The sequence below is a fragment of the Zymoseptoria tritici genome, chromosome 6 (genome assembly GCF_000219625.1).
Source record: "Zymoseptoria tritici IPO323 chromosome 6, whole genome shotgun sequence".
NCBI classification, from domain to species: domain Eukaryota; kingdom Fungi; phylum Ascomycota; class Dothideomycetes; order Mycosphaerellales; family Mycosphaerellaceae; genus Zymoseptoria; species Zymoseptoria tritici.
In genome coordinates, this window is record NC_018213.1 from 1,907,223 (window position 1) to 1,928,843 (window position 21,621).

General features: G+C 54.4%; 6 protein-coding genes across 6 annotated transcripts; 2 read left to right on the forward strand and 4 right to left on the reverse strand.

Annotated features, from left to right (window-relative positions):
- Positions 1–308: 308 nt before the first annotated feature.
- Positions 309–7,892, reverse strand: MYCGRDRAFT_43197 (uncharacterized protein; the record flags this gene model as incomplete). Its single annotated transcript, XM_003851713.1, has 1 exon — positions 309–7,892. One exon carries the CDS (start codon positions 7,890–7,892, stop codon positions 309–311), a length of 7,584 nt encoding a protein of 2,527 aa, XP_003851761.1.
- A 538-nt stretch (positions 7,893–8,430) lies between these two features.
- MYCGRDRAFT_44089 (uncharacterized protein) lies at positions 8,431–10,056 on the forward strand (the record flags this gene model as incomplete). The annotated part of the gene is made up of 1 exon (XM_003851532.1): positions 8,431–10,056. A coding segment is annotated over one exon (1,626 nt), but the record flags the coding sequence as incomplete, so codon positions are not given.
- A 363-nt stretch (positions 10,057–10,419) lies between these two features.
- MYCGRDRAFT_73382 (uncharacterized protein) lies at positions 10,420–12,041 on the forward strand (the record flags this gene model as incomplete). Its single annotated transcript, XM_003851533.1, has 1 exon — positions 10,420–12,041. One exon carries the CDS (start codon positions 10,457–10,459, stop codon positions 11,357–11,359), a length of 903 nt encoding a protein of 300 aa, XP_003851581.1.
- Positions 12,042–12,554: 513 nt separating this feature from the next.
- MYCGRDRAFT_100575 (uncharacterized protein) lies at positions 12,555–14,046 on the reverse strand (the record flags this gene model as incomplete). The annotated part of the gene is made up of 1 exon (XM_003851712.1): positions 12,555–14,046. One exon carries the CDS (start codon positions 14,022–14,024, stop codon positions 12,555–12,557), a length of 1,470 nt encoding a protein of 489 aa, XP_003851760.1.
- A 1,703-nt stretch (positions 14,047–15,749) lies between these two features.
- Positions 15,750–16,137, reverse strand: MYCGRDRAFT_104939 (uncharacterized protein; the record flags this gene model as incomplete). Its single annotated transcript, XM_003851711.1, has 1 exon — positions 15,750–16,137. One exon carries the CDS (start codon positions 16,057–16,059, stop codon positions 15,796–15,798), a length of 264 nt encoding a protein of 87 aa, XP_003851759.1.
- A 626-nt stretch (positions 16,138–16,763) lies between these two features.
- Positions 16,764–18,014, reverse strand: MYCGRDRAFT_104942 (uncharacterized protein; the record flags this gene model as incomplete). The annotated part of the gene is made up of 1 exon (XM_003851710.1): positions 16,764–18,014. A coding segment is annotated over one exon (978 nt), but the record flags the coding sequence as incomplete, so codon positions are not given.
- Positions 18,015–21,621: the final 3,607 nt, after the last annotated feature.

Consider the following 21,621-nt stretch of genomic DNA (forward strand, 5'->3'; position numbering starts at 1 on the left):
GGGACGTATTTTCGATCGGTCCATGTTGCCATTTTACAGGACGCTTTTCGATGCCTCACTGCCCAACCTTAAGCGCATTCTGCACCGCATAGGTGTCGCTCAGTCGGCCTGGACGGTGCAGTCTGAGCGGAAGCAGGAGTTATTGTTTCCTTGTCGTCAGGACCATTGACGTCGAGGACCATGTGCGATGCAAAATGCTTCATTCATCTATCTCGAACGCCGAATCGCGTCTGCCAAATGCCACGCCATGCTTTTCTACACCATACTATGCCATACACAACTCCATCACTACCCCAAGATCTCAACACCTACCACCCTCTCCTCTTCCCCCTCTCCTCCTCGCCCTTCCTCTTCCCCCTCTCCCTCTTGACCTCATATCGCCTCTTCTTCTCCTTCGCCCACCGTTCCGGCTGCGCAACAGCCTCGATCCTCCTCTTCTTCCTCCTCTCATCCCTCCTCTCCTTGGCTTCATTCCTCGCCACCCCGAGCGCAGAAACATACACTTCACTTCCGACTTTCTTCTGTATGACCTCTAGTACCTCGTGGGCTTTGTCGGTGAGAGACTTGTACAGGTCCCCAGGCGGATGCGGTACCGAGGGATCGGTGAGAGCGTAGAGTGGACGGAGAAGGGAGGGAAGGGAAGGTAGAATGGAGGGGGAGGAGAGTTGGTGGAGGAGGGAGGAGATGGTTGATAGAGAAGTGGAGCGGGCGGCGAGAGAGAATTTGTCGGCGCGGAGGAGGGTGGAGAGGCGGCGCAGGAGGTAAGATAGAGCAGATTTGTCGGGCGCAGGGGTTGTGAGAGTTGGCTCTTCGTCCTCGGAGGATTCGGCAGACTCGGCACTCTTGTCATTCCATGGCATCTCGTTCGCGGCGAAGCACCGTCCGAGGAAAACAATGTTGCGGGCGATTTGAGACGCGAGACCTTCGGGCGTGTGCAGGGTGATGGCGCGGAGAGCGCGGAGGTTAGTGCCGCAGAGGCGACGCATGTCTTCCGCGCCGACTTCCAGACCACCGGATCCGCGGAGTGGGAGGCCGGCAAGACCGTCGGAGGTCTTGGAGCTGGTGCTTGCGACATCGGTGAAGAATGTGCCGAGGAGGGTGGCGACGGATTCTTGGATCGAAGGGTCGGCGGAGGAGGGGAGTTGCTGTAGGGCTTGCCACATGTCTTCTGAGGTGCGACCGAGACCGACTGCAGGGGTGTGCTCGACGATGACGGAGAAGGCATTGAGCGCGTGGGTTACGAGGAGTGGCTCGGCGATTTCGTCGTCCTCGGCAGAGGCGGAGACGATTTCTTCCAGCTTGTCGCAGACTCCCTCGACTTGCTTCTGGCTGAGTTTCCTTGTCCTCAGCAGGATACTCCAGTCTTGAAGCGCGGCGGCCTTGACTGCGGTCGGTTTGTTCTCCCAAAGCCAGACATCCATGTTGGACAGGAATGCTGCTAGAGTCTTCTCGGATGCTCGCTCGAATAGCTTGCCGATGAGTAACTTGGCCATATCTCGACACGCCGCATCAGCGTCACCGATCGAAAGCGGTTGCAGACGGTTGAAGATCTTCGGGCTGACCTCAGCGAGGACGTCCTCGCCGACTTTGCTGAGCATCTGATGGAGGAACTCCATCACGCTTTGCCGTCCAGCTGCGTGATCGTACGCCAGGTTTCCGACCAGGAAAGCAGTGTGCTTCTGCCAGCGATCTTTGCCTTGTGGGTACTCCATGACGAATTGCAAGTATGCACTTCTGGCACTTTCTCGGATCGACCTGTCTGGGTTGATGACCATGGCTTTGCCGACCTCATCGAGAACCTCGTACACTTCGGTGATGACAATCTTGCGACCCAGTACAGCACGAAGGAACTTGTAGACGACACCTTGCCTGTCTGGCTCGTCAATGTCGGTCTTCAAGCGCTTCAAGAGCAGCGCCATGTCCTTTTCCTTGACCACGACAGATCGCTTCTCTCGAAGCACAGAGGTAATCAGCTCTAAAGACGCTTTGGACGAGTCCGTCGTGGTGGCAGATGATCCTTTGATCAGATTGACAGCCTCCTTGACGTAGACTGGCGCGTTCTCCTCCAGCTCGGGGATCTGGACTCGCATGATCGTCGAGAGAAGACGAAGAGATGCGACCTTGACTTCTTCCTGACCCAAAACTAAAGCATCGCCAGCCATGGGAAGGAAACCTTTCAAATTCTGCGGCGTTTGGAGGTCCTCGTGTCGTCGGAGAACCTTGCGCAGCAGGTTCAGGGAGAAGCTGGTCAGCTTGAACAGATAAGATGCAGTCGCTCCTCTCGTCTTTGACTTCTTTGGCTCCTCTGGCTGCACTAGGAATCTCTTTCTGCGCTCGTCGACTTGAGGTGCTGGGAGAGCTATTGCAGCTTCTTCTGCTCTTACTTGATCCACCATTTGCCAGCAGAAGCTCAACATGTCTCGCGTCTCAGACGCTGGATTCTGGTCGAGACCCTTCCGCAATCTGGTAAGCAACTCATCGATCTTCTTCACCATCTTCATGTCGAGCTTCTCGGACAAGAACTGACGGATGGGTCGCACCAGCTCGCCGAGTTTGTTCACTGGGGTAGCACGAGCAAGCAACTCCATAGTATCAAAGCTCTTGCTGCTCTTAACTTCCTTCATACCGCTCTTGTATTCTTCCGCATCTTTCTCTTGACCAGTCTCGCCGAATATGTCATCCATGATTACCCTCATCAATGCGGGAAGGCACTCATCGAGATCACCCGGCTCGAAGCTGCCATCGACCAAAAGAGAGTGCACTGTGTACGAAAGCACATGCAACTGGGGTCCTCGCTGCAAGGCACTCCGGAGCTCTTTCAAGATGAACCCAAAATACGAGGATCCAACCAATGAGGAGATCGAGGTCAACGCTTTCCGTGTCTGGTCTCTAGCCTCTTGACTCTTGCTTCTGAGAACATGCGAGACATCGGTCAATACAGCAGGCAGACGAGCCGCAAATTCTTCGTCGGTCAAACCGAGCATCAGCTTCACAATCGTCACCGCGACGGGCATACGTCGGTCGACCGTGGACTCGTCTTTCTTGTGCAGATATTCCAGGAGTGGAGGTAGCTGCTCTCCAATGATGGCCTTGCTATTCGCTGGTGAAGGTGGTGATCTCTCAACGCCATCTACCATCGCTCCGAGTAGTCGCAAGATTGTCTTCTCCGAGTCGGTCCTGGTCTTCAGGTAACCTGTGTACCTCTGAAACGTCGCTCGATATGCGTTCTTGTTCAAAGCCTTGGAGAGAGCCCCAATAGTCTGAACTGACTGATCTGCCAATGTCCTGCCCGCATCTCCCTCAATCTGGTCGAAAACGAAGTGCTCCAGAAGTGGGAAGAAGATTCGCGATGCATTGGTCGACCCTAGACCCGACGCTTCCTCTGAGAGTCGACGCAGAGCTCGCAGTCTGCGATGCTGCTGGATGTGCAGCACATTGCCGAATATGGAAGCCTCTTCATCTCCACCCACAAGAAGTCCCTGCATGCCACTGACCTTTTGCCACGTTGTGAGCTTCTCCACAAGATGACCTAGTACAAGCAGATATTCTGCTCTAACCAGTTCCGACGGATCGCCCATGCCGCGTTCAATGCCAGAAAGGACCGCACTCTCCATGAATGCCAGCCAGGCAGCGTTGTCTGACACTTCTGCAGCTGCGTCGATGAACAACTGCAACGCATGCGATGAGCTCGTTCTGTTGACACGATCCTCCCCATCTCTGATATAGTACAGACAGTTGTGCACGATCGGCAGCCACTGTTCAAGCGTGAAGTCCTTGAAGCTTTCATATATCCGTGCAAAAGCTCGCTCGCGACGGTCATGGTCTGGCTCGTCGAGCCTGGTGCCCATGGCATTCATGTCGTCGCAAATATTGGCAGAGTCAGATAGGGCGGAATCGTCACGGACCAACGTCGCCAGTACTTTGGCAAGCAGAATTCGACCGTCGGCGCTGCGCAGGCGCGAGAACAAGGCGCAGAGTGCATCGTAAAGGCTGTCTTTGGCAGAGATATCGAAACGACTGATCAGAGGCAGGATCGTCTGCAGGAGGCCGGTCTTGATCCAAGGTGATACAGAATTACCAGGCTTCTTCAACAAGTCGGTACAAATTCTGGTGACATCGATTGCTTCGTCCTTGGACGTGATCAGCTCCGCAAGCTTGGAGAACGACTTGACGCATGCATCGAGCACGTCCTTGGAAGGCTGCTGTTCAATGACAAGGCCAATCGCTTTCACAAAATTTGACACGGTTGGTTGGAGGACAGATTCGGCAATGGTCTCATCAACCAGGCTGTCCAGAATCTCTTGCAAGACGAACAGACGTACTTCGTCTTTGGTGTGTTGTCCGTGTAATAGCTCTGCTACCCGCTCGAGTATGACACTCCCTCTTCCCGTCAACAATGCTGCCGTCGAATCCTGCTTCGACCATGCGGAGACCAAGCGAAGGGTGCCCGAAATTGACTGCGCATTCTCATTCGCAAATGTGTCTAAACGTGGGGTGACCAGCTTCTCCACGATAAGCTCGCCGTATCGCGTCGGATCGAAGTCTGCCATGGTAGAGAAAATCTTCACCAAGCATTGTATTCCGGTCTGTCTGATCGAACGCTCAAGAGCCATGTCTGCTCCAGTATCGTCTGCGATGCTCTGCTGGATAGCGTTCGAGGCACTCACGGTACATATCAAGATACCGGTGATGAGCTTCGGGACAAAAGGCTCGAGTTCTGCGCCGAGTACCTGTAGCATGTCGTTCATCATGTACATCATACCCAGCTGCTGTCTGAGAGGCGCAGTCAGCTTGGTGGAACTCGCGAGGTCGACCTTGCTCATATCAATGGCGGATCCCAGTGCGATGTCGAGGAACTGCTCCAGAGTGTCTCCACCAAAGCGAGACAAGGCAACAAAGATTGCCTTTCTCCTACCAGCTTGTCCTTCTTTGCCTCCGGCAACAGCTCTGCCGTAAAGCAGTCTGAGTAGCACCGGCATGAGATGAGCATGATCTTCCTGGCGGATAGCTTCTTCTTCGTCTTCGCTTGAGCCGTCCCTCAAGAACACTGAGAGCTCTTCGCGGAAGCGGACCTCGTCCAGGAGATTGTTTAGGTGCTCCTTGTATCGAACGACCGATGGCTCTTTCCACGAGAGGATCGCTTTCAGGGCCGACTGTTGGATCTCAACATCTCCATTGGCGCACAACTCTAGCAGAGCATCGTGCACTTCGCTTGACCTGAACAGCACCGAAGGATTCACAAATTGAGCGAATATTGCCAGCATTGCTTTTTGGTCCTTGCGGGCCCACCGGTCGGTGGTCGGCTGCTCATCAGTCTCGCCGTCGACATTCGTGCCAGCCCATTTTAACAAAACCGGCACTAGCATACGAGAGCGTTTCTCGGCAATATGAGGAATCTTGTGCAAGACTCTCAACGCCTGGCTCCTCGCATTGGGTGATATGAGCGGGACACGTCTGGAATCGATCGACAGCTGCTTCGAAGGAGTGGGTAGACCGCTAGAGGGCTCCTCAAACACCTGCTTCCAGATGGCGGACAGCTTTGCGAGATTCGGACACTCGAAGTCTGAGAAGACTTTGAACCCATCGGTGTTGACGTCAACGATTGCGGACTGCTGCGTTTCGTCGCCGTCAGACTTGCTCTGGCCATCAATCCATGATTGTGTCGCAGCCATGACAGCATCTTCGCCCTTTTTGCTCCGGCAGATTCCCGCTAACGCTTCGCTAGCGTCGTCCCAAGCTTGGGAGAGATTGATGTGCAACAGCCCGAAGCAATACGCCGGCACTGCTCTCGCCATGAGATCGTCCTCTGTCATCTTGGCGTACTCCGATGCCAGTCGTCGTACGTTCATCGAAATGGAACGACTTGTGTCAAGGGACGCCGGTGTTGATTCAATTGTGATTGCTGCCGCAAGAGCCTCCGGTTCCGTGGTACCACGCCGTTGGTAGATCTTCTGCAGGATATCCAACGCATCCTGTCTGATCGAATGCGAGGATGAAGATAGACACGAGATCAAAGAGTCTTCAAGAGTGTCCATATGTGGCCCTTGCAGGAGCATCGACTGGCTCTTGCCGATGAAGCGGTTCATGTTCGACCAGAACTTTGGCAGCGCAACAAATTCTGGAGTCGCCTGACAAAGAGGGACCCATAGACCTTCCGCATCGCCAATCTCTTCGTTCAGCTCGAGAAAGTATTGAAAGGCTGGACCGAGGGCGAAGTCTCGTGCCGGATTGTCGGCCTCCACACCCTTGAGGACCAATTGAAGTAGCATGCTCTCCAGCTTCCTCGCGATGTCTTTGCTGATGACCAAGAAAGGTAGCGCGGACAGCGCCGTGTTTGCTTGAGCCAGAGCGGCCTCTGTGACAGGTGTTCCGTCAGAATGGACAGAATTTGACACATCCTCGACAATTCCTTGGATGACTTTCGCAGGGCACTTCAGCCGCAGATTCGTTTTGCCTTTGGCCAGTCGAGGTAAAAGTACAAACAGCTCGGAGCGGCTGCCCGTGCTATCCTCTTGCACAAATTTCTGCAGTTGTGGCAACACGAAACTGTCAAATCTTTCATCACCGAGCCTTGAAGTCATGTCGCAGAATTGTAGGAAATACGGTGCCCATCGGGACGTTCGCAGTGTATCAAGAATATGTCGACGCGCGAGAATGGCATCGACAGTCGCTGTTTGGAGAGTCACACCGAGCAACGCCAGCACTGCGGAGGCTGCGGAGTTCTCCAATTCCGGCGTGGTCTCACACAGTTTGATCAAGGTCTCCACGCAGACCATGATGGCTTTCCAGTCGGATATTCGAGACCCTTTCCGCACAGAAATTGCGGTGAACAAGAGTCTGCTGCGGAATCGGATTTCCTCCACTTTGGAAGATTGTGTGGCTTTGCTTTCGATATGCGCGAGCACAACATCCAGTATCGTTTGAAAAGATCCAGACATACAATGATGTATCAGACTGGTTAGCACCCCAGATACAACATTGTCCATGACCAAGTCCTCGCTGTCCAACTCTTGTTCTGCGTACTTAAGCAGGCTCTTCATGACCGGGACGCCACTGGTATGGATCCCGTGCTGGACACCTTTCACGGCTTCCGTGAGCAAGGTCATCGTACCCTGTTGAAGCAGATCCGCCGAAGGACTGCCATTCGCCGCTCTACAGTCCTTCAACATATGCGCCATGACCAAATCCAAAGGCTCCTGGTCCCTCTCGTACACCGCAGCAGCTTTACGAACCAAGAAGCTCAGCGCTTCTGCGGTGAAGCGAACGATGAAAGGCTTCTGGTTGTCTTTGCCCAAGTATGGGGCCAGAAGGTCGTACAGAGGACGCAAGTCCGGTGTCAGTAATCGAGAAAGGTACTTGAATAGCCACGCAAGGCAAGTAAAGCTCCATTCGATTACAGCAAAATCTGGGTGCTTCGCAGCGACTGCGGCGACCGTAGCCACCGCACGTTGGAAGTGGTTCTCGAATCGAGTGTCCAGGTCATGCGCGAATTGGGATAGAAGGTTCAGCAATGGCTCCATGGCAAGCGTATCTCCCTTCTCGAGGTAAATGGCCAACAAGTCCATAATCTTTCCCTCATTGTACAAGACCATGGGCAGGTTGTCGCATAATGGCGATGCTTCTTTCGCAAAGTCCGTGAAGGTCTGCGAAAGGTTGGTATCTCTCCATTCTGCTAACGAATTGCCAAAGTGCGTATGTGTATTCTCCGTCGCCGTCTCTTGTCCATCAACATGCTTCTTCCTCCGGATGGGATCGATTTTGAGATTCGTGATTCGTTCGGTGAAGGACTGGAAGCGGAAATTTCGGGAGGATGGCGTCGATCGTTTCGTGTTCTTCTTCGGTTTGACGACACGATTCGGCTTTGCAGCCTTTACTCTCACCGTGGACGACATGCTGGCTACATGTTGTTGGTGTGGCGTGGGACGAGTTTGAAGCTTCAAAAAAGTTCATCGCAAAGTCGAAACCTCGAAGCAGATCGGCGGGGTGCAGGTCGGCTAAAGGCGGGCCGGAAGCTTAAATACACTAGCGCGAGCCGCAGAACCAGGACTTTTCCTCGAATTGAAGTGAGTGAAACTCTTTGATGCATCTTTCACATGACAGCTGATGTAATCACCTGCTCCAAGGGCACATTGGAGGAGCGCATATGAGCTCTCATTCACTCGAAGTCGAGGTCTACTACTATCAAATTCTTCCGCTCGGCCTGGTTCTTCCACCACCATCAATTAATCTCTCCCAGTCCAACCTCGACCACGAATCTCTACTACGCTCACCTCGAAGTCACTGAATCGACCAGAACATCAGCGACGACAGAGAGCGAGTAACTCAGGATCAATCTCCGTAGCCTTCGGGCATCTTCGCCGTCATGGCTTCCAAAATGTAAATGGTCGACCTCGAGAGGCTCATCCAACACCTGCTAACATTATTTTCAGCGTCATCATTGGAGATGTCAATGGTCGCTTCTCGGAACTCTTCGATAAGCTCAGCAAGCTGCACTCCAAGCAAAACTTTGCCTTTGCAATCATTGCTGGGGAACTTCTAGCAGACGCAGACATTGCCACGGACGATGACAACGAGGAGCTCAGCAGGCTGCTCAAAGATACGATCGAGGTCCCGTTCCCAACATACTTCGCGCTGGGAAAGCGCCTCCTCCCAGATCGCGTACAGGAAAAACTCAAGACCAATCATGGCGAGCTGTGTCCAAATCTCAGCATTCTCGGCCGCAAATTCTCGGTGAAGACTTCGGAAGGCTTCCGAATCGCTGCCGTAGGTGGAGCGGACGCGGGCAACTCTGGTGAATCCTTCGATATCTTCGAACCGAGGTACACCGAGAACGACATCAAGGCTCTCAAGGACTTCAAGGATGCCGACATCCTCGTGACGACCGACTGGCCGGCAGAGATCGCTGATGGGTCCAGGTCATCGACAACATACCCAGCGCAGCCACCACTTGGCGTTCGCAGTATAGCAGAGCTGTGTTCTACCCTCAAACCACGATACCACTTCTCCACATCAGATGCCTTCTTCGAGCGCGAGCCGTTCTTTCATGTTGGTGATGCCCCACGGCCAGTCACCAGATTCCTCAGCCTCGCGCCGTTCGGCAACACGTCGAAGCAAAAGTGGATCTATGCCTTCTCCCTCGAGCCGGCCGCGGCCCCACCACAAGAACTTCCCGCTGGATGTACTGCGTCTCCGTTCATGGCCACACGAAAACGAAAGCTGGAATCACAGGAAGAGAGCTATAATGGGTTCAGGTTCGCGAATGGCAGCGGTCAAGGGGGTGGTAATGGTGATTACTACCGTCCCAACGGTAAACGGAACAGGCGCCAGGCGCCGCCTCAGGAATGCTACTTTTGCCTTTCGAGAGCCGACGCGCAAACTCACATGATTGGATCAATTGGCGACGATGTGTACATGACGGTCGCAAAGGGGCCACTCACGATGCGAAGCAACTTCCCAGATCTAGGGATTCCGTGCCACATGCTCATCATTCCGCTGCAGCACGCACCGACTTTGCAGGCTATCACTGAGGCAGACGATGCGAGGAAGAACACTATTGCAGAAATGAAGCGGTACCGTGAGGCTCTTCATACCATGATTGCTACGAAGTCTACTCAGGGCGATGATGGTGAAGCCAAGCTGGGAGCTATCACATGGGAGATCAGCAGGAACAGCGGCGTCCATCTACACTGGCAATTTCTTCCAATCCCCGCAGACATGGTGAAGAGAAACCTGATCGAGGCGGCATTCGACGTCGAAGCCGAGAACCTGAAGTACCCCAAATTCGCGAAGACGGAAGCGGAAGCCAAGGAGGCATTGGAGGGCGACTACTTCAAGGCGATGATCTGGACCGAGACGTCCGAGAAGGAGATTGTGCTTCCACTCGATCAGAGCTTTCGTTTCGATCTCCAATTCGGTAGGAGGGTGCTGGGCAAGCTGCTGCAGCTAGAGAGTCGGACACATTGGAAGGACTGCGCACAGACGGAGGCGGAGGAGGCGGCGGACGCTGATCTCTTCAAGGAGATGTTCAAACAGTACGACTGGAACTTGGAGGATTGAGTCGGTCGTGGCGAAAGGTGGAAAAGCATTGAGCGCGAATGTTGCGATTTCAAAAGCGAATTTCTTGATGTTTGCTGGGACATATCGACAGCCACACCTGCAGATCAAGGAGCAGGCCAGGTGTCGATTTCAGACGATTGTACATTACTGTATGCTCTAGATTCCCCGCGGCTGCCCTTCAAGAGCTCAAAAATGGAGACGATCTTCCATGTTGTCTCGCTTCAGTCTTCTTCACTTATATGTTGCCTCAGGCCGCAACGTGTTGCTCTCTGGTGGGGCAGGAAAGCACCAGCCCACTTCGTAGACACCTTCCGCGCACCCATTGCATCCTCGCAACATCTCACCTCAACATAAACCCCTCGCCGCGTCCCTTGAAACCTCGCAGTACTTCACCTTCATCATGGCGCCCAGCACCCCCCTAATCAACCGGATCAAAGTCCAGCTTAAACTGAGCATAGCCCGCCTACGAATGGTCCAACAAAAAGACGCCGCAGTCGCAAAGCTTCAAAGACGAGAAATGGCCCAACTACTAGAGGTCGGCAAGATTGAAAGCGCCAAAATCCGCGTTGAGAACATCATCCGATCAGACCTCAACAGCGAGCTCCTCGAGATCCTCGAACTATACTGCGAACTGCTCACAGCACGCGCGGGACTGCTTGAAGCGAAAGAGTGCGATCCTGGCTTGGAGGAGGCGGTGCAGAGTATCATTTACTCGGCGCCGAAGATCAGTGGAGTGAAAGAGTTGAGTCAGGTCAGGGCGCTGTTGGCGGAGAAGTATGGCAAGGACTTCACATTACGAGCGGTGGAGAACAGTGATGGAAAGGTACCGGAGAGAGTGGTGAAGAAGTTGAGGGTCGAGCCGCCCTCGCAGGAGTTGGTGGAGGCATATCTGTCGACAATAGCAGACGCTTATAATGTGGACTACCCTCCGGGCATCAAAGCGCAAAGAGCAGCGGAACTTGCGGCGCATGAGGCTGGAGAGGAGGGAGGCGACGATGATGACGAGAATCCCTCAGGAGGACAAAAGGTACCGACGTTGGAGGCGACTTCAAGTACAGACGAGTTGAGCAAAGCAACACCACCGCGGAGTCTAGGATTGAAGAGTCCGGTATCAGTAATGCCGTCTTCGCCGACCACAGAGAACCCACGACCGAAAGTGAACTTACCTGGACCGCCGGATCTGAAACCTTCGAAGAAGATGGTGGATGCTGCGAAGAGCAAGCCCGCGAACGGTAGTGGGCCAGGCGGCAAGATTCCGGATGTGGATGAGTTACAGAAGCGATTCGCTCAGTTGAAGCGATGATAACACTGAGGATGGATATGAATCTCACGACGGGGAACGGACATTTGCAGCATTTTCGTATCCGGACGAATCTATTCGTTCACTTTTCGAGCGCTTGCGATGTACACCTGAGGTTGACCTGGACCACAGCGATCTCCAAATGGCAGCTCGGATACACCTCATCAGCCTTGCTCATGACTGGCACGAAGTATCGCGTAGTTAGCGGTTTCAGCGGAGAAGGATATAAGGATGATGGAGGTCCTGGAGCAATGTACCTGCTTCCTACCAAAATGCTGAGCAATCTCGGTCTGGAGGACGCCTAGAAGCTGCACGCGCTAAAGGACGGAAGGATTTATGGCCTGACCACGCTCCAGAGCGAAGGATTCCGAGCTGACCCGATGGCACCGCGAAGGATCTCAAAGCCGAACATAAAAGCTCCTTGCCCGGGTATGCGATGCACTGAGCCCAGTCGTTCTGAAGCGCCAATTCCAGGCTCCGCGAACAGTACATCGCAATCCATGCTCAAAGTCGATATCCAGCCAACCTCTAACCATGGCATCGACCAACATGTACGACTTCAGCCCGGCCGCTGTAACACTCGTCTGCGGCACCACCGGCGTTCTCGCCAACTTCGCCTTCTTCTGCGTGAATACAGCGATCAATTACATCACCATGCCGGTCCTGCTCATCGGCCACTCTGAATCCGCTCTCAACCCCACATCATGCGACAAAGCTGGTGCAGCTACGATTCCTCATCTCAACCGCCAATGGCAAGAAGTATACTCCCGCGGCCACCGAATGGGCCCTGCACTCGCTGTCAGCGCGACCGTCGCGCATGGACTGGCTGCGTACTCGGCCAACGAGTGGACGGTGAAGTGTTTATTTGGTGCGGCGGCGGCGGCTTCGATTGCGGTTGTGCCGTATACGCTCTTGGTTATGTTGCCGACGAATGATGCGTTGCACGCAAGGGCGGATGCGAAGAAGGATCGGGATGGCGATGATGAGAAGACGTTGGGTTTGATCGTTAAGTGGGTTGGAATGAGTAAGGTGAGAGCGAACATCGCGTTGTTGAGTGCCTTTTTGAGTGTTAGTGGGATTGTTAGGTTGGCAAGAGGTTGATAGTTGATAGTCTTGATTGACGAAGATCGGGGCGCCAGCTGTGTGCCCTGATTTTTGTGACTGATACCACATAGTCCTATTATGTTGCCAAGTCCAACTACGATGACCCACCATGCCTCATCCCATCCCGACTCCTCAGCGCCTGCTTCGTAGCCGTCACCAGATCCCTGTCCGCCGATTCTTCGCTATATCCCTTCCCGTGCACCTCCTTCGCCAGCTCCGCCGCATACCCGATCTCGTACTCAAATTCCTTCAACGCGCGAATCTCACTTCCGACAAATAGCCCGCCCATCAGTCCGTCCAGCACACCGCAGCTGAGACCCAACGTACTCAGAAGCATGAGCAGGAAGGAGACGTAGTTGCGTGGCGACCACCATACTGCCACCCAGCAGCCGATTGTGATGACGATCTCGGCGCCGAAGTGAGTGAGTCTGTAGCGGCGTTGGGTCCGTTCGCGAAGGTCGTATTTGGAGATCATGGCTTGGATAAGGAGGTAGGTCTCGTGGTCAAGGGGTTGGATGTGTGATCGAGCTGGGCTCTTTGATTGGGTAGAGCCAGGGTGTCGTGTGAGTGTCGTTTCGATCGAGAAGTGATCGCTCAGGGAGCATCTCAATGTAGGATGTCGCATCGTCATTCCCACCTCGACGTTCTCCACTTTCCATTGTTGGCCAGTATGCTCCGAGTTGTCCGCAAAGAAAATGTAATCCAGCCGTCTCGCTTTGTGATCCAGCTCATTAGGGTCAATCTCAGCTTCATTCCCTCGATCCAGATCCTTCCGCATCTGTTTACTCCACCGCCACGTATTCATGCGATGATCGCACGTCGTGCCATGAACATCCAAACACTGCTGACTCGTCGGCACCGCCTTCCCCCTCGCCATCTCAGCTTCACTATCCGCGCTCCCCACCGCCGAGTCCGGATGTACAATCCTCCAGACATCCTTAACCGCACCATGCGCTTCAATAAGTCGATGCGCCAAACTCAACGGCACCATATTGAAGTCTCCCAGTCCAATGACCATATGCCCTCTCTCCACAGCATGACGCATCAACTTCGCAATCTCCCACGCCTGCGCGGTTCGATGGCAAATATACGAGTCGTTCGGCTCGCGCTCATACGGAGCATGTAAATGCGTGCAAAACACCTCCACGACATCCTTGACACCCTTTCCGATCCGGATCCGCGCACACGCCACGCCTTTGCCGACATACCAGTCTCCTCGGAAGAAAGCCGCGGGTCGTCCGTTGAGTGGGTAGCGATACATGGAACTTTCCTCGATCGGCCATTTCGATAAGATTGCCAGTCCGCCACCGAAGATCCCGCTGAAGTAGAATTTGCCGTAGGGGAGGATGTGTTGGGTGAGTTCGCGTATGGCGAGAAAGTCTTCTTGCGTCCAGCATTCTTGGAGGCCGACGATTTGGGGTGCTGGAGAGGCGTTGGCGAGTTGATGGCCGATTTCGACGAGCCGGGCGTGGCGGTGTTTGCTGAGGAATTTGAGGCCCCAGCAGTTGAGAGAGATGACTCGAAGACTGCTTGGTAGCTCGAGGAGGTCCTTTGGGCTGTCCATGATGGATTGATTTATTATGGCGTGTGAACTGGTTCCAGGTTAGGTCGTGTTGTGTTGATGGATGCCCAAGATCTCGGACCGGGAACGAGGTGAGGTCGGTAGGGCCTTCTTCAACCTCAGGCATGAAAGGAGTTCGGAAGACTTCACTTATCGATTACAGTAGCCACTTTTCCCATGCAAATCTCGGCAATATGTGGAAAGCAGGCACAAGGAGATAGCCTGGCAAAAAGTATACGATGCATGAGACACGGCAAATGAGCAAGATCGCTACGCTGTTCGTTCCTCTGCCATGAATGCTCGAAGTTATCCTTCCTATCCCTCCCACCTTCCAAGCTTTACCCAACCATTTGCCTCGTATTATGTCCCATTCGCAGCCTTGCATTTCTTTCGGTATAATCTCGCTCATCACTCGTGTCCGTCCATCACCATCGAATGATCGATGTCATAAATTTGATCGTCATTCCCGATCAACGGGGGGGAGTCCAGGACGACTAGGAGGGCCCACCTGGTCCCACGCCCGCTAGACGATTCTTCTTGCATGCTATGTCGGATGCGTATATGTCTTGCGGATGATCCTCACTGAGTTTGCAGAAATAGAGAGGAGATTACGGATAGTCATAGGTATGGGAAAAGGTCATTGACGAGAACATGTTACAGCAGTTCTTGCTCGAAGCAACACGAACGGCATCCATGGTTGTGTTCCGATGTGCAGAGGCCCGAGCTAGACACTATATACCATGGCCTGGTCCGGCAGAACTAATCGGCCGCAAGCCCCTCTGACATGATCAACGGGTCGCCGATTCAAGGAGATGGTGGTGCACGGGTGTTCAATCAAAAATTTCGGTTCACTTTCGACTTCTTCTCCATCTTCTTGTACCATTGTCAAAATCATCGTTCAAACCAGCCAAGTCCATCGAAGGTATCGAAGGACCTTCACATCACCATTGGAAAAGGCAAGTACCCATGATCTCAGAAAGAGTGTGTATTCAAGATTCTTGTCATTCATTGTCCAGGAAAAATAAAAGGAGAGCAGCATCCCGTCCATCGACTTTCCACCTCCTCGGCCTCGAACTCCAACTCTGCCTCCACCAATGCTTCGCTTCCTCCATTCTCTTCCGAGCTCTGCCAATGCCGACCCATCGAGAGAAGATTCATCAATCTCGTGTCATGACTGCATGCAAGAAGATTTCAACCAAAAAATGCACAAAAATCGAAAAAGGGAAAAACAACCAAATACAAAATCCGAAAGGCAAAAGAGGAAAGTCCATATGTGTTGGCAGGTCGCCGATCATTCGGAAAGGGAACGTCGGTCCAACGCTGGCATTTTCGTTGTTCCGAAGGAGATCGTCAGGCCAAATGACTTTCATCGTCGTCGTCGTCGTCGTCGACCTCATGGCCATCACCACTGCTGTCCACGGCCACCACTTCGGGCAAGCTCCAACCCGCTCGACACCGACAAGAAAACAATTACAAAAGAGAAAGAAGCGAAAAAGTCCACCGGCCGCACTGGAAAATGCCAGCTCCCGGGAGGAAGTCAACACATCCCAACACGCCGTTGGATGTATGCATGCCAAGAAAGGAAGATGCATTGTGTTGTTCGCCGTAGCTCCCACTCCGTCCATCAAGGAAGGATGTCGGATGTGGTCATGAATATGTGGGTCGTTATCGTTATGTTGCGCCGGCTGTCGTGTGTTGTCGCGCCGGTACGCCGTTCGTTATGCTGATGCAATGCCCAAGACTCCAGAAGATCACAAGTAAGTCGTCACCATTTCTATCGCTGCTGCTGCTGCTGACCTTTGGTGCTCTGATGCTCGGCCACAAGCTCTACCAGTCGCTGGTGGAAAGGCTCGTGGTTCATTGTCGTCGGCAGCAGAGTGCTTCGAGGGAAGGTGTTGTGCTGACGACTAGGTGGTGGCGTTTCCATGAAGGGCGATCCGAGGCGAGGTACCGGTTCTGCGAGTCGACGAGGAGCCGAGCGTGCGCCGAAAGGAGTCTCGTCAATGCCCGAACAGCTGGGTGCTTCGGTCATCTCCATGTCGAAAGCAGGGAGAGGAAGTCGAGGTGCGAAGAGATTGGCCAAGTTGTCGCTCGCTTGGGTAGCACCGACCGTAAAGCCGCGGCTTCGTCCAGTGATGGTACCAACGGGAGGTCCGAAAACGTCCTCCAAGGCTCCACGGCGCGGCTTCTCCTCGTCCGAACGGAAGCGGCGCTTTCGAGATCTGCGGTCGGTGAGAGCACCAGTCCTGAATTCGACTGGAGAGTCGAGCGATCGGCCGTTGAACTCAGTTCGCCCCAAAGACTTCGTGTTCGCCATACTCTGGAGCAGATGGCTGCGGGAAGATGAGGCCTCTACGTCGAACGGCGATGCCAATGAACAGGTAGGAGCAACATCAGCGGGAGGATCAAGTGTGATCCTGAGCTCGGACTGCAGAGATGCACTCTTCTGATGAGCCTTTGAACGAGGGATGCGGTCAAACCAGCCTTCTGGACGAGATTGTCGCAACGTCGGGACAGCCTCTGGTGTAGAGTCGTCCTTGGCTAATTGCGCTAGAGGACCATCAGGTTGCATTGACGGTGCAGTCGATGTCACGAGCGACAGAACCATGTCAGAGCCAGACAGTGAGGATGCTTGACCTGATTGCTGGGTGGCTGGATCCGATGTCTCGAATGGCGAGGGACTTCTTGTGCGCAGCATGCGTTGGTAGTGAGCCGAGATCGATGGGCGGCGTGTGCAAAGTTCTCGGAGTCTACGACGTGTGGCAGCGGCCCTTGGCCATCTGTTTTGCGACGCCTGTAGCGCGGTGGGACGGATGGTATCGGGTGATCCTGCTTGGTGCATGCGGGTGTCCACATCCAGGACCGCATCAATCGAGGCAGGTGCCTGTGGGCCAGTCTTGCGGTGACGCCAAGTGCGCTTGGCCTTTGTAGCGACCTGATCGCATACACCCATAGGAGGTGTGCTTCCCGGAAGCATCTTGAATGGAGTCAAGGTAGGGTCGGAAAGATAAGCGGAGAAGGTCATCCAGAGGTGATCGTCCATCTGATGCGTCCATTTGACATCTCGACGAGTCTTCACTCGCTTGTTCTTGGGCGCAGCGTCCTGGCGCATTGGAGATTGCAGACGTCTCTCGTGCTTGGAGAAGTCTTCCACGAAAGGGTCGTTGGCTTCTGATTGCGGGCTGTCGTAGCCAGTCGTTGGCGCAGAGAATGCAGAGCTACCGCAGGACGATATCGAGGAGTCGGAGAAGGATGAGCAGATCGACTCTGCTCGTTGAAACGCAGGTCTGTTCTGATTGATCATGTCCCATTCATCGGCCGGGCTATCCATCTGGCTGAAACTCTGGTACAGTTTGGGTTCCGGAGTCTTTGGTGGTGTAAGCGCGCGAGAGAACGAACCAGACGTATGCACAGGCGACAGATAGTCCGCTGACGCCGGTGGAAAGGTTGGGCTCGACCTTTGTGTAGGGACTTCGGACATCTCAATGGTCGGAATGGCGCCGTTGTCGAGCAGCATGCTGGCCGGCTGATAGATAGCGCTTGGACGCTTGCGCTTGACCTTGAACGGCGCTGCACGCGGTGGCGGCGGAAGCTCTATCTCTGATTGTTCTCCACGGTGTAGCGCCTCTGGCGTCTTGGGCATGTTCGAGTCGTGGTATGGGTATGCGACGATGGTGTTCGGCAGAGCGATGTTGAGCGCAGGGCGGCGAATGGGTGACATGGTGACAACAAAGCGACAGCGCGTCGTCGAGCGGAGAAGTGTAGTCGAGCGCGCGCGCGCAGTCGAGATGTGCTGGCGCAAGGCGGTGACCCGGACGAACGAGCGTGGTGGACGGGTGCTGTAGCGTTTGGCTGTCGCAAACAGGCGCCCGCGAGGGTGACAGGGCAGGCTATGCGTGTCGGCTCCGCATGTCGTAGGAGGTTTATCGGGAGGACAGGCAGGTCGGGTGGTCGGAATGGATGCGCTGTGTGATTGTGGTCGCAGGAGTGGAGTGTTGTGTGTTTGCGCTGGAAGTGGAGGTTCGGAAGGAAGTCGGGGAGCGGATGTGCGGACCAGTTGAGGCGGCGGGTCAAAAGAGAGGAAACGGCGCCAGCCAGCCAGAACTTAGATGGCTCCACTTCTTTTAGAGTTTACTAATCCTGGCGAGCCGCTACACCTGCGCATCGACTCCAATTCTTCCGATCGAGACGTCTGCGACTGGAAACGTCACAGTGTACTCGAGCTGCCGCCCCCGAGATATCGATACCTGACCTGTCACGGGGTTCTTGATACATCCAATTCCGATCAATCGACTGAGTTCCCTGTTCGTGGCAGGTTCGCGAGTGAACTGCTAATTGAGCCAAACACTGTGACTGTCACACAGCGACGAGCTCTCGCACTCTCCGCACAACACAGCAGGAACGCACGCACACGGCACTGTGATGACCATGCGGAACCAGTATTCGCCTACCCGGCCGTTCTGCTGTGAAGCCGGGTGGGAGCAGCTACGGTAGCCAGCACAGCGGCCAGCGGTCAGCGGCCAGCAGAGCAGCGGACGAACCGTTACAGCGGTCAGCGCCCGACCAGCATAAACCCGTATCAAGGATGTTCCAGTTTCCCAACGATTCGATCAACGTGGTTCTTCACGAAGCCCTGTACAGCTGCAACACCCTGCACCCGACGGTGGACCTCCACCAGGTTCCAACGTTGGTCGACCGCCGGACCTCTTCTTAGACCGCAGTAGCAGCCATGCACTCCTGATGCAATGCATATACACACTGGCATCAACGCACCATCCTTGGGCGTGCACACCTCCTCTCGACCTGCCTCCACATGAGCTCTTTCCAACCCCTCCTTTGCGGTGTGATGGGAGCTCTCTAGACCCCATCACATCAACCCTGCACGAGGTCAATCAATCGACGCGTCTTACGCGATCTTTTCGTGTCAAAGAGACGCGTCTCATGTGCTGAAACTTCACGCTACAGCCAGAAGGAGCCGAGACTAGTGGATAATTTACACGCGCTAGCCCTGACCCTGCTCGTTGAACCATGTTGACCTTGCTCGATGATCGGAAGCAAGAAACGAACAGGGCAGCTGCTGGACCGCCATGAAACGTCACTTCGTCTATTGTCGCAAGGCGTGGATGGTCAGTCAAGATATTCGTGGAGATGGGCAGGACGTCCTTGTTCTTCAATCTTCCGAGCTAACTTCATGCAGGAGTGTCAAATCACGCGGCGCTGTGGTCTAATGCAAGACATGGGCACTGGGTTCGTTTTCAACCACAGAATTAATGTTCGCCAGTCGGTGGGGAAAAGGTCTCGCCCGAATGGCATACAGTATCAAGGAAGAATTACAGATCCTTACCTGCACACCTCACCAAAGTGCGCAATACCTTAGCAGGACAGCTTGCGAGGCGTACTCTTACGTGTACATGCACCATAGCAGGACGGCGTACAGATAGCTTGGCAGCGCATGTACAGCTAACTTGGCAGGACACGCACAGCTAACTTGGCAGGACAACACAATCTTGTCTTCACGGGTAGTTTATCTGGAAGTCTTCATAGCCGTACATGTCACTCGTCAATCCTCTTCCCATCGACGAGTAGCCATGTCCCTGATACCTCCAGTACCCCACCATCGGAAAGAGCGATAACGATAACGCACCTCTAAAAGCGGTGAAACACATTCCATGAAATATAACACAAGGAATGAAAAGACGGCCCTACCACGACCCTACAAGTATCCCTCGCACGTGCGAGACATCATTGTCCTCCCTCGTGAGTCGTGCCCCGATGGAGAGGTCCCGAGACAGCAGCACAGCAGTGACCCAAACAGGGCAAGCTACGGCCCTTCGATGTTTCCTCCACCTTGTCCAATGCCGTGACAGGTCCTTGTCGAGCACGAGCACACATTCCTGTGTTTCGCGGTTGCGGAGAGTCGTGAAACAGGGCAGCGTGACTTCTGCTACTCTGCATGTACCGTCCTTCAGCACCGTCCGCAGATTCCCAGGCCGTTCTTCTTGACCTTGCTGAACATCGACCGCAAGGCAGGCCGCCGCTGGATGATGAGTTTCACTGCAGTGCCTTGCAGCGACCGCCAGCCGAGACTCAGGCCGTTCTGAGTTAGTAGTCACGAGGTGACGATGTAGCCCAACCGCTTTGCACTATTGCCTGGATCTATCGAAACGAAGTATCAAAGTCCCTACACCACCATGAATTTGGGGTCAGTAGTGGCTGCTATTGACAGCGATGCCTTCTGCGCAATCTGCACACAGACCGACATGCTCGAGCCGCGACCCAATGCAGGCACCAAGCAGTAATCATCAGCCCATGATCTCTGATCTCTTCAAAGCGGCATACCGCATGATCTACCACGCAGCCCGCATATAATGTCATCTGATTCATGGCCTTCACCAACCATGACCCAGCCTTACCCGATCAGACAATAGCATGCTCTCAAAGCAGCAATTTGTAAAAGTCCGTGTCATCTCAGAGTTTCGCTCCAGACTCTCCGTCAACGCGACAGTCTACAGAGTCACGGAATCTCGATCTCAGCCTTGCCGAAGCATGCCATTTCGCAATTCCGCCCGCCGCCGACGTTGTTCATACCCAAACCGAAGCCAGAGTTTCCAACGGCTCGCGAGTTATTCTTGACATAACCGCCCCTGACGTTGGTCCTGCCACGATCCGACACGCGGCTTTTGTTTTCGTCGTCGTCAATCAGCTCGATACCCGACCGTTGGAAAGTCTGCTGATGTTCCCGTCCGTCTGATGTCAGAGTGAAGCGCAGTACGAAGCGGCAGAAGTGCCCTCTCACACGCGCGGGAAGAACGCGTGGAGACGCGACTGAAAGTGCTGCCCTATGCCAAGTGTCTCCATGGCGCCTCATTTCGACAACGTGACTCTGCGCATCGGAACCGACGCAGCTGGCGGTGTTGTTCGACCCGCGAGCGTCATTGGGATTCAGCACGAGGTCTCGGACTTTGTGATCACGCCCGCCAATGTGAAGACTGGCTCCATGGTTGCGCGGCCTTTCGCTGACCGCCGCGTATGTGCGACGCGTTGTTGACAGCAAAAACCATGATCGCAGACCTTGGAGTGCGATTCCGGACATCCGCAAAGGACCGCGGGGACCGCGCGAGCCGCGAGGTCTGGGGCGTGGCTCGGAACGCGATGGTTCTGCTCCCCGCCTCTTAGTACCAGCCTCCAGGCTTTGGGACCGGAAGTTTTCTTCCCAGGCAGTGTGGAGTAGGGCAGGGCAGGTGACTCGAGAAGGAATCGAAGAAGCGTGGTTGATGCTGGTGTGAAGACATGAGCGACAGGGATGATTGTGTGATCGGAGGCGTCCGTGTCAGTTGCGAAGCGAGAGCGGAGGACGGAGGAAGCAGGGATGAGAGCTGATGGAGCTTGAGCAGTGCACGACCGGACACGGCAGTCGGTGGTCGAGCAACTGAGGAAGGCATTGGCTTGTCTAGCATCAACCAGCGGTATGCACTCCGAAGAACGCCTTCAGCTCATCGTCCGGCGATGAATACCGACCCGACAGCTAAAGATAAATTCTCCTCGAGTCTAGAACCACTCTCGAGTCACATCGCCTGCTCCAGCAGTCTCACACTGACAT